The sequence below is a fragment of the Haliotis rufescens genome, unplaced genomic scaffold (genome assembly GCF_023055435.1).
Source record: "Haliotis rufescens isolate VD_foot unplaced genomic scaffold, xgHalRufe1.0.p SCAF_9, whole genome shotgun sequence".
Taxonomy (NCBI): Eukaryota; Metazoa; Mollusca; class Gastropoda; order Lepetellida; family Haliotidae; genus Haliotis; species Haliotis rufescens.
In genome coordinates this window covers 7,834,175-7,846,582 of record NW_025964383.1, presented here as the reverse complement: position 1 = coordinate 7,846,582, position 12,408 = coordinate 7,834,175, and the positions used below count along the sequence as shown (strand labels likewise).

General features: G+C 41.7%; 1 protein-coding gene across 1 annotated transcript; it reads right to left on the bottom strand.

Annotated features, from left to right (window-relative positions):
* Nucleotides 1-1,477: 1,477 nt before the first annotated feature.
* Nucleotides 1,478-10,236, bottom strand: LOC124126818 (thialysine N-epsilon-acetyltransferase-like). Its single transcript, XM_048390615.1, has 5 exons — nt 10,061-10,236; nt 7,401-7,452; nt 5,940-6,011; nt 3,582-3,727; nt 1,478-2,398 (listed from the first exon to the last, which is right to left on the bottom strand). The coding sequence occupies exons 1-5, from the start codon at nt 10,124-10,126 to the stop codon at nt 2,222-2,224; spliced, it is 513 nt and encodes a 170-aa protein (XP_048246572.1). The 5' UTR covers nt 10,127-10,236; the 3' UTR covers nt 1,478-2,221.
* Nucleotides 10,237-12,408: the final 2,172 nt, after the last annotated feature.

Sequence of the window (12,408 nt, the reverse complement as noted above, 5' to 3'; positions counted from 1 at the left end):
AATCTTGTCAATCACATTTGTGTCAAAAGGGACAGAAAATTCAATAATATAAATGATTTCATTGGATTTATCAAAAAGGACAAGATCAGGTTTGTTGGCCTGGATACGTCTAAGGCTGTATACGGGACTATTCCAAAGCATTTTTTGATCATTTTCCATGACGCCCTCTACATATTCCAGGTCGTACCATGGATGGACCTCTGTGTCAAAACACTAGCATGGAGATGATGGTAATGAAATGATCGAACCATTCCATCATGTCGCTTAAGACAGTGTGTTTGTGCCAAAGCTGGGCATCCACTGACAATGTGTTGGGTAGTCTCATTACATTCATTACATAATCTACATTTCACATTTACATTTTGATGCAAAATCACACATTGACGGTTTCGAACAGCAAGCGTAAAGCCTTCTGTTTCCCTTTTCAGGCCAGCCGACCTCATCCAAGTGAAGGACTCTGCAGGGTTGCCGAATTTCTCAACAAACTGCACATAAACTCGGTGCAGTGGTCTTTCAGATAGCCTCTCCTTGAAAAACTATGTCTGGGCCGATTTGATATTGCACTTCGCTTGGTTGGGACTTCTCCCAGGAAGCGCTGCCTAGTCAAACCCACCCAGAAGACTCCCCAAAACTGCAGCCTTCTGCATTACCCAGATTGTCAGAAGGGCTGTATTCCTGGAGGCAGACCCAGGTACTCTAACAATGTCAGTCAACAGATTGGGAGGTACCAAACCTAAGGCACCAAGAACAATGAGGGGTCGGACAACTTGGTACTTGGGATGCAAGGTGACAATTTGAAAGCGAGATCCGCATATTTGCCATGATTTTTGGTTTGTTTTTTATTATTATTATTATTATTATTATTATTATTATTATTATTATTATTATTATAATTATTATTATTAGTAGTAGTAGTAGTCGTAGTAGTAGTAGTAGTAGTAGTAGTAGTAGTAGTAGTAGTAGTAGTAGTAATAGTAGTAGTAGTAGTAGTAGTAGTATATAACACAGGTATCCAGGCACTAGTATCTGCTCAAATGTGGCTTTACTTGTTTTTACACCTACCTCACACATCGGGTACCCACCCCCTACCGGGTGAACAGAGGCACATTTGAACTAAGTCACTTGCCCAGTGTGACACCACACGTTCTGTTTCGGGTGTATGTACGTATTGATTGCACAGGGTGAAGGTATTGTACACTGGGGCCTGTTGACATCTTATGTTGAGTTAATTTTATTTCATTCTTTTCATGAAACTGATTGTTTGTGTGTATTAACCCAACAATAATTTCTAAAATAATTGCTGACTTTACTTGTCTTTCATAAAAAATAGCTGCCACATTGAAAGCGTCTGCATGTATCATTACACACGTTTATGAGCAGTGAGTAAATGGTATGCGGAAAAAAACTATTAGGCAAAGTTTTTCTGAATTTGTAGCTTCTGCCTATCTAAAAATAAGGAAAAGTGGAAGCAAAAATATTTCCTGAAAAGCACGTTTTATTTCCACTGAAGTTAAATATATGTGTTCATCACAAAACCAATTTGCGTACAAGATGACAACCTCCGACACTGAAGGGACAAACTTGCCTTACACTGCTCACATGCCAACATATTCAGAGAACCTTTTGGAGAACGAAAAACTGGAATGTGTTTTTTTATGTTTCCCGCCTGTTGACCAGGATTTTAAAAAGAATTAATATAGCCACAAGGCTCAGAAGTTGGCCTGTCCAATGAAGAAATAATTTCATAACACTTCGCCATTCTATTGGTACAAACATCCAACATGTCTTTCCATTGCCCTCATGTTCATGGTGCTGATCTGTTGTATGGAAGCCTTTGTCGTTTGCTTGCATATTCCTGTTTACCATTTTATTGTTACCTTATTTAACTAATGTTGCAAATGTTCCAGAAGAAATGTCGTGAGACACAGAGTCTCTTGGCCAAAACATATAATTTCATTTCTTATGAACAGCTCTACCCGTAGTGTTGAAACAAAAGACTTTCCATTTTGAATATTGACAAGGTGAAGCCTACTTTTTGAATAGGCACTAACTTGTCCCTCTACTGGTACATTATCTGTATAGGTTCGACTGGCCTGGTGACATGTAAGCTGTCTGTGGATTGCAACACTACTTGAAATTGATGAACTCATTCGTACCACATTATGCTATAAAACACATATAGCTGACCCCCATGAGGTCAACGTGTTCAGAGTTCACCACTTCACTCTGATACTATCTTTGAACAGGCCAGTGTCATGGCGTCTTCGTCTAATGTGAATGTCATGAAGTTATCCGTGTTTGTTTCCACAGCACCTAAATGTTTGTAGAAGTTGATACCGCTTGTGTTCCCTCGTTTGGCCATCCACTGCATATATCCGCAACCCCATGACAGGGCTAACTGCAAAACAACAGTGAAAACGGTGGCAGAGAGGATGAAACAGACAAATAGAGTCAGGCAGATAGGGTTAGATCACTGCATATATTTCATAGTAAACAGGTCACGCTAACACGACGACAGGAAACCAGCCTTGACCTATTTACGCGGCTGTGGTGGACAACTGTTAAAAGAGTCGCCAAATGCGGTTTTATTTGTTCCCCGGCAAGTGGATCAGTTTGCATTCCAGTTATCATTCTCAACTCCCCGGGGAGTGTACAACATGAGCTGCCTTCGAGCGCTAGAGGGTTTTTAGCATCCGCCTCACATGTCGGGTACAGAGGCACATTTGAACTAAATCACTTGCTCAGGGTGACACCACACGTTTTGACACTTGTATTTCGGGTGTATATAGTATTCGTGTTTCCACCATCTGGTCATCTGCCAGTGGGTTATTTTGAGTGCACCGGGTGTATGTACTGTACACTAGGGGTATTGACAACTTTGAAAAGACATGTGGACATTGTTGGTCCCACGTCACTGGAAGGATATGATCTAAGCACCTGGGACTTGCTAGCCTGGCTCTTTTGACCGCTTGCCCACTCCGCCCTTGTCTGTCGATGCTCCAACCAACATGTCTCTCGCTCATGCGTCTCTGACAGATATAGTTTACAAACTGACCTCTTTACATATGTACTTGTGTTATCTATCCACCTCACGTCACACGCTCTGTGTATCAGGTAAACATGCCTAGCCACAGTTTAAGATAACGTACCGAGGACTCAGTAAACGCCCTACTGATGCGGGAAGTGAGTGCATGTTGTTTAACGCGTCATTTAGAAATAGTCAGAAAATGTATCACAAAGGCATGTATATAATCAAAGAGCCTTGCCATCGTGTATGATGTACACTCAACGAAGCCCGACCAGTTGGCTATCACGACAACCATGAGGTATAATGGTGGCCTAATGTGACCCGGAATCCCCACAACATAAGGCATATCTCAACCCTCACTTCAGTGTCCATGGATGTGCATATCCTCACCCTAAGACCCTGTAATGTTTTTAACCGTTATCGTTTTGAAACAATTTAATTCATACAGTTAGTTTATTATGTATTAATATATTGCTAAATGCCATATGAAAGTTACAGGATGCATGCAGCTGGAGTCAAGCCCGTCATACTCTGCACTGGTGGGAGTCGTTACCTTCATTGCAGAGGCCCACAGTGCTGATCCGACCCCCTTCCTTCTGAAGTCCCTTTCCACAAACAGGTCCTCCACGTACAGGAAGCGCCCAGTCAAGGTGGTGAAGGACCACATATACATCAGGTAGCCAACAAGCCGGGATCTGCCTGGAAGAGATGAAGTCAGACCTCATGGTCACGTAATGGGAGGGCGGAGAAAGGGCTTCCTACGTCCATTGAGGTTGTTCATTTTAGTTGTCACACACAAAACCACAAACTAATCTAGGTACGAAAACTTGGTGATACTAAGCACAATCATGCTGGCATTTTCATTGTATTACAGTCAGTACTTTTGACGAAACATTCCATGTCATACACCATCATGCTGGCATCTGTATTGTATTACAGTCAATACTTGTGACTAAACATCCCATGTCATGCACCATCATGATGGCATCTTCATTGTATTACAGTCAGTACTTGTGACTAATCATTCCATGTCATACACCATCATGATAGCATCTTTATTCTATTACAGTCTCTAATTGTGAGTAAACATCCCATGTCATACACCATCATGCTGGCATCTTCATTGTATTACAGTCAGTACTTGTGACGAAACATTCCATGTCATACACCATCAGACTGGCATCTTCATTGTATTACAGTCAGTACTTGTGACTAAACACCCCATGTCATACACCCTCATGCTGGCATCATCATTGCATTACAGTCAGTTCTTGTGACTAAACATCCCATGTCATGCACCCTCATGCTGGCATCTTCATTGTATTACAGTCAGTACTTGTGACTAAACACCCCATGTCATACACCATCATGCTGGCATCATCATTGCATTACAGTCAGTTCTTGTGACTAAACATCCCATGTCATGCACCCTCATGCTGGCATCTTCATTGTATTACAGTCAGTACTTGTGACTAAACATCCCATGTCATACACCATCATACTGGCATCTTCATTGTATTACAGTCAGTACTTGTGACTAAACACCCCATGTCCTACACCATCATGCTGGCATCTTCATTGTATTACAGTCAGTACTTGTGACTAAACACCCCATGTCATACACCATCATGTTGGCATCTTCATTGTATTACAGTCAGTACCTGTGAATAAACATCCCATGTCATACACCATCATGCTGGCATCTTCATTGTTTTACAGTCAGTACTTGTGACTAAACACCCCATGTCATACACCATCATGCTGGCATCTTCATTGTATTACAGTCAGTACTTGTGACTAAACATCCCATGTCATACACCATCATACTGGCATCTTCATTGTATTACAGTCAGTACTTGTGACTAAACACCCCATGTCCTACACCATCATGCTGGCATCTTCATTGTATTACAGTCAGTACTTGTGACTAAACACCCCATGTCATACACCATCATGTTGGCATCTTCATTGTATTACAGTCAGTACCTGTGAATAAACATCCCATGTCATACACCATCATGCTGGCATCTTCATTGTATTACAGTCAGTACTTGTGACTAAACACCCCATGTCATACACCATCATGCTGGCATCTTCATTGTATTACAGTCAGTACTTGTGACTAAACATCCCATGTCATACACCATCATGCTGGCATCTTCATTGTATTACAGTCAGTACTTGTGACTAAACATTCCATGTCATACACCATCATGCTGGCATCTTCATTGTATTACAGTCAGTACTTGTGACTAAACATTCCATGTCATACACCATCATGCTGGCATCTTCATTGTATTACAGTCAGTACTTGTGACTAAACATTCCATGTCATACACAATCATGCTGGCATCTTCATTGTATTACAGTCAGTACTTGTGACTAAACATCCCATGTCATACACCATCATGCTGGCATCTTCATTGTATTACAGTCAGTACTTGTGACTAAACATTCCATGTCATACACCATCATGCTGGCATCTTCATTGTATTACAGTCAGTACTTGTGACTAAACATCCCATGTCATACACCATCATGCTGGCATCTTCATTGTATTACAGTCAGTACTTGTGACTAAACATTCCATGTCATACACCAATAGCGTTACATTTTGTTCCAAACAGCAGAGGCAAAAACAGTCGTCAGTGTACAGTCGTCAAGTTGTGGGTGTTCGGTGAATCTGAGTTTATGAACAATATGCTTGGGATATAGCGTTAGTGCTTTGCTTCACTTGATACTGATGGGTGCAGTGAGTTGGGGAATACATGTGCATATATGTCGCATATAGAAACACTAGAGTTTAGAACACGGTGCGCTGACCGGGACTACAGTCGACACATTACACGTCCGTTAACACGGTGTTCTGTAGAACACATCAGTGAATCAAGGTTGGCTTGACGTGACTCACCTGTTGATTGTGTCTCTTCTGCCACGAAACAATCGAACACTTTCTTCTCTCCAAAGCCATCTCTTTTCAAAGCTGGAATGATTTCAGACACTGAGTTTAACAGTCCCCCTACATGCAGTCAGATGAAGCATTTATCAACACCCTATACCAGAACTCAACACCACCAATATGTCGTCAGTAGAATATAACATCTATTTCCTTGCAGAACAGCTTCTGCTAAAGCTCCTCTCCTGGAGAAAAGATATTGCTACTATTATATGATGGATTAACGCCGCATCAATCACCATGATGACATCATCGAATACTGAGAAGTCCAGTTTATCCTCGGATTCCCTGCTACAGTTGCAGGGATAACTTCATCAAAACATTTGAAGGTCAATACAGTAAACTACGGTTATAACGAACTAAAAGGGACCACTAATTTTAGTTCGTTATAACCGTAATTCGTTATAAACATATATACAGCATATATACCGCAAATGGCTGGGACCAAAAAACCAGTTCGTTATATCCGCCAGTTCGTTATAAGCGTGTTTGTTATAAACGTAGTTTACTGTATATTTGAAATGGTCTCACATACCATGACTGCACACCAACCACTTGTGTCAGTGCCCCAGACCAGACTATTTACACTTGTAGACTGCACACCAACCACTGGTGTCAGTGCCCCAGACCAGACTATTTACACTTGTAGACTGCACACCAACCACTGGTGTCAGTGCCCCAGGCCAGACTATTTACACTTGTAGACTGCACATCAACCACTGGTGTCAGTGCCCCAGGCCAGACTATTTACACTTGTAGACTGCACACCAACCACTGGTGTCAGTGCCCCAGACCAGACTATTTATACTTGTAGACTGCACACCAACCACTGGTGTCAGTGCCCCAGACCAGACTATTTACACTTGTAGACTGCACACCAACCACTGGTGTCAGTGCCCCAGACCAGACTATTTACACTTGTAGACTGCACACCAACCACTGGTGTCAGTGCCCCAGACCAGACTGTTTACACTTGTAGACTGCACACCAACCACTGGTGTCAGTGCCCCAGACCAGACTATTTACACTTGTAGACTGCACACCAACCACTGGTGTCCGTGCTACTGCTGCTGCTCCCACTTCTACTGCTGCAACTACTACAACTACTGGTGCTGCTGCTGCTGCTACTACAAGAACTACTACTTTTGCTGCTTCTAATGCTGCTGCTACTACTACAACTACTACTGTTGTTGCAACTACTACTGTTGTTGCAACTAGTACTACAGGCTGCTGCTCCCACTACTACTACTACTGCTACTACTACAACTACTGGTGCTGCTGCTACTACTACTAGAACTACTTCTACTGCTACCACAACAACTACTGCTGTTGCAACTAGCTCTACTGGCATTTTCTTCTGAGAACGTTGGAGGCAGAATGTTCGTTGTTTTCTATTGAGAAACAAAGCTCACTTACTCTTGACATTGGTCTTCAAGAGATGAAGGTTGCCTTCGTGTGTGGCAAAACCCTGTAAACACACATACCGACAACCCTTAACATGGACTACAAAAGGACCGCAGGTTAAGAATAAGGAGATGTGTTTTTTACACGTCACGTGACAAGAGAAGGATTAAACATAAATTAAAATGACAGGTAGTGGTATATGCTTTCCATATCATACGACAAACATAGAGTGTTGGAGGCCTGTACTACTCCGGAATGTGCACTGAGAGTCTGGGATACTTCATAGACAAACATAGAGTGATGTGACCTGTTCTACCCTGGAATGCCCACTGAGAGTCTGGGATACTTGGTACGAAAAGGATATGGAGTGATGTGTCTTGTTCTATCCAGGGATGATGGGTGCTCTTTCTTAATTTAGGTTTTGAGTCGAAAATAACCCCAACTGTACAAGATGAAATGCTGATCTTTATCGGTAACTTTTGTACAGTATTTGTTGTATGACAACGCAACGTGTTAATACAAGTAGTGACAGAAACTCATTCCCGATTGGAGAACCGGTAAAGTGAACGATGCACATCGTTTTGCATGTTTGCTACTGATAAACAATATGATGTAGTGAAACCAGAATGGGAATTGCGGTTGGCCAGGAGGTGTATCAGAACTTGTTTCTTGTTTTTTATTTAACGCCGCTCTACCTATCTACCCATGTGTGCCTTTCTGCCCATGCATACCGCTGTCTACCTATGTATGCCTGTGTCTACCTATGTATGCCTGTGTCTACCTATGTATGCCTGTGTCTACCTATGTATGCCTGTGTCTACCTATGTATGCCTGTGTCTATCTATGTATGCCTGTGTCTACCTATGTATGCCTATGTCTATCTATGTATGCCTGTGTCTATCTATGTATGCCTGTGTCTATCTATGTATGCATGTGTCTACCTATGTATGTCTGTGTCTACCAATGTATGCCTATGTCTACCTATGTATGCCTGTGTCTATCTATGTGTGCCTGTGTCTATCTATGTATGCCTATGTCTACCTATGTATACCTGTATCTATCTATGTATGCCTGTGTCTACCTATGTATGCCTGTGTCTACCCATGTGTGCCTTTCTGCCCATGCATACCGCTGTCTACCTATGTATGCCTGTGTCTACCTATGTATGCCTGTGTCTATCTATGTATGCCTGTGTCTACCTATCTATGCCTGTGTCTACCTATGTATGCCTGTGTCTACCTATCTATGCCTGTGTCTACCTATGTATGCCTATGTCTACCTATGTATGCCTATGTCTATCTATGTATGCCTATGTCTACCTATGTATTCCTGTGTCTATCTATGTATGCCTGTGTCTATCTATGTATGCCTGTGTCTATCTATGTGTGCCTGTGTCTATCTATGTATGCCTATGTCTACCTATGTATGCCTGTATCTATCTATGTATGCCTGTGTCTACCTATGTATGCCTGTGTCTACCCATGTGTGCCTTTCTGCCCATGCATACCGCTGTCTACCTATGTATGCCTGTGTCTACCTATGTATGCCTGTGTCTATCTATGTATGCCTGTGTCTACCTATGTATGCCTGTGTCTACCTATGTATGCCTGTGTCTACCTATCTATGCCTGTGTCTACCTATGTATGCCTATGTCTACCTATGTATGCCTGTGTCTACCTATGTATGCCTGTGTCTACCTATGTATGCATATGTCTACCTATGTATGTCTGTGTCTACCAATGTATGCCTATGTCTACCTATGTATGCCTGTGTCTATCTATGTGTGCCTGTGTCTATCTATGTATGCCTATGTCTACCTATGTATACCTGTATCTATCTATGTATGCCTGTGTCTACCTATGTATGCCTGTGTCTACCCATGTGTGCCTTTCTGCCCATGCATACCGCTGTCTACCTATGTATGCCTGTGTCTACCTATGTATGCCTGTGTCTATCTATGTATGCCTGTGTCTACCTATCTATGCCTGTGTCTACCTATGTATGCCTGTGTCTACCTATCTATGCCTGTGTCTACCTATGTATGCCTATGTCTACCTATGTATGCCTATGTCTATCTATGTATGCCTATGTCTACCTATGTATTCCTGTGTCTATCTATGTATGCCTGTGTCTATCTATGTATGCCTGTGTCTATCTATGTGTGCCTGTGTCTATCTATGTATGCCTATGTCTACCTATGTATGCCTGTATCTATCTATGTATGCCTGTGTCTACCTATGTATGCCTGTGTCTACCCATGTGTGCCTTTCTGCCCATGCATACCGCTGTCTACCTATGTATGCCTGTGTCTACCTATGTATGCCTGTGTCTATCTATGTATGCCTGTGTCTACCTATGTATGCCTGTGTCTACCTATGTATGCCTGTGTCTACCTATCTATGCCTGTGTCTACCTATGTATGCCTATGTCTACCTATGTATGCCTGTGTCTACCTATGTATGCCTGTGTCTACCTATGTATGCATATGTCTACCTATGTGTGCCTGTATCTACCTATGTATGCCTGTGTCTACCTATCTATGCCTGTGTCTACCTATGTGTGGCTATGTCTACCTATGTATGCCTGTGTCTAGCTGTGTATGCCTGCGTCTACCTATGTATGCCTGTGTCTACCTATATATGCCTATGTCTACGTTAGCTTGTTTCGCTCACCTGCATCAACCGTACTATCTCATCACAGTCGTCCTCGCGAGCTTCTCTCACTGAAAAGTCGGCCATACTTGAAGCTGTATTATCACATTGTGATCACTTGTTTCCCGCGACCTACGAAAGACAGGGTTATCCAGGTCGGTGTTCCAGTATCAGACGAGAAAAGACATCCCACGAGTGTCAGCCAACAGAGTCAGAGTCAAGAGGACGTTTACTCGAGTGTTTGTGTGTGTGTGTGTGTGTGTGTGTGTGTGTGTGTGTGTGTGTGTGTGTGTGTGTGTGTGTGTGTGTGTGTGTGTGTGTGTGTGTGTGTGTGTGTGTGTGTGTGTGTGTGTGTGTGTGTGTGTGTGTGTGTGTGTGTGTGTGTGTGTGTGTGTGTGTACAGGTTACTGTGTATGGATATGTATACAGGTCAGTGTGTGTGGATATGTGTACAGGTCAGTGTGTGTGGATATGTGTACAGGTCAGTGTGTGTTGATATGTGTACAGGTCAGTGTGTGTGGATATGTGTACAGGTCAGTGTGTGTAGATATGTGTACAGGTCAGTGTCTGTAGATATGTGTACAGGTCACTGTGTATGGATATGTATACATATCAGTGTGTGTGGATATCTGTACAGGTCAGTGTGTGTGGATATGTGTGCAGGTCAGTGTGTGTAGATGTGTGTACAGGTCAGTGTGTGTGAATGTGTGTACAGGTCACTGTGTGTGGATATGTGTACAGGTCACTGTGTATGGATATGTATACAGGTCAGTGTGTGTGGATATGTGTACAGATCAGTGTGTGTGGATATGTGTACAGGTCACTGTGTGTGGATATCTGTACGGGTCAGTGTGTGTGGATATGTGTACAGGTCAGTGTGTGTAGATGTGTGTACAGGTCAGTGTGTGTGGATATGTGTACAGGTCAGTGTGTGTGGATATGTGTTCAGGTCACTGTGTGTGGATATCTGTACAGGTCAGTGTGTGTGGATATGTGTACAGGTCAGTGTGTGTAGATGTGTGTACAGGTCAGTGTGTGTGGATATGTGTACAGGTCACTGTGTGTGGATATGTGTACAGGTCACTGTGTGTGGATATCTGTACAGGTCAGTGTGTGTGGATATGTGTACAGGTCAGTGTGTGTAGATGTGTGTACAGGTCAGTGTGTGTGAATGTGTGTACAGATCACTGTGTTTGGATATGTGTACAGGTCAGTGTGTGTGGATATGTGTACAGATCACTGTGTGTGGATATTTCTTTCTGACACAAATTAACATATCAAACTGGTGTGTATAAACGTTCACAGCTGTTATATCAATATTTGTCACTTAATAGTAACAGGACTATTGCATCAACAAACCCCTGGTTTAGATGTGTTATGGATAAACTAGACACCATTGGATTATCTTATGTATTTAGCAATCCGTCAATTTGCACAACAAAGTGGTTAGTGTCAGAAGAAAAGCGAATACTTAAAGATTATTTTTTTTCAGAAATGGAGAAGTGACGTTAATTCAGTTCTAAAGGATTATATTATAAACATTTAAAGGACACTCCGGTTCTCGATAAATATCTTCTATTGCCAAAACGAATATCAATTCCAGTACTACGATTTCGAAGCTGTAATCATAATTTACCTAATGAGACTGGTCGATGTAAAATAATCCAAAGGAAAATAGAACCTGTATATTATGTAATTCGCCATCTATTGCTGATTAATTGCGCTACTTTTTCAGATGTAATTGTTTTAAAGAGAGAGGCAAACATTTTGATCATCATACTATACTGAATGGCCAAATATTATAAAATTTGTAAAACTCTTATCAACAAAAAACACACAGGATCTAAAGAATTTATCTAGAGTTATTGTACAAATGTCCATTAGTATTAAAAATGCTAGGTAATCACATGTTGTTATTAACTGCGATCTTGTCTGCTATTTGTACATATACATACTTATTTATTTAATATGTTCTTGTACCACTTTTTGTGTTTTTTTAGAATAAACTTATTCTGATTCAGTGAAAGGTAGTATACTGACCAGCAAAAGAAATTACACTATGTGGTATCATACCATGTCAGAGGTCTGATTGGTCTACGTGATCTTGATAAAATACTTTAACATACCTCCATGTCAGAATGATGAGATCTGATTGGTCCATGTGATCTTGATAAAATACTTTATCATACCTCCATGTCGGAATGATGAGATTTGATTGGTCTACGTGATCTTGATAAAATACTTTATCATACCTCCATGTCAGAATGATGAGATTTGATTGGTGTACGTGATCTTGATAAAACACTTTAACATACCTCCATGTCAGAATGATGAGATCTGATTGGTCTACGTGATCTTGACAAAATAGT

Excerpts from the sequence above, each read along its gene's own strand:
- LOC124126818 (XM_048390615.1), bottom strand. The coding sequence starts at position 10,126 with ATGGCCGACTTTTCAGTGAGAGAAGCTCGCGAGGACGACTGTGATGAG. Across the intron at positions 6,012-7,400 it reads CTTGAAGACCAATGTCAAGA|CTTTGAAAAGAGATGGCTTT; the intron begins GTAAGTGAGCTT and ends AAATCATTCCAG. Across the intron at positions 3,728-5,939 it reads AGAAGAGACACAATCAACAG|GCAGATCCCGGCTTGTTGGC; the intron begins GTGAGTCACGTC and ends CATCTCTTCCAG.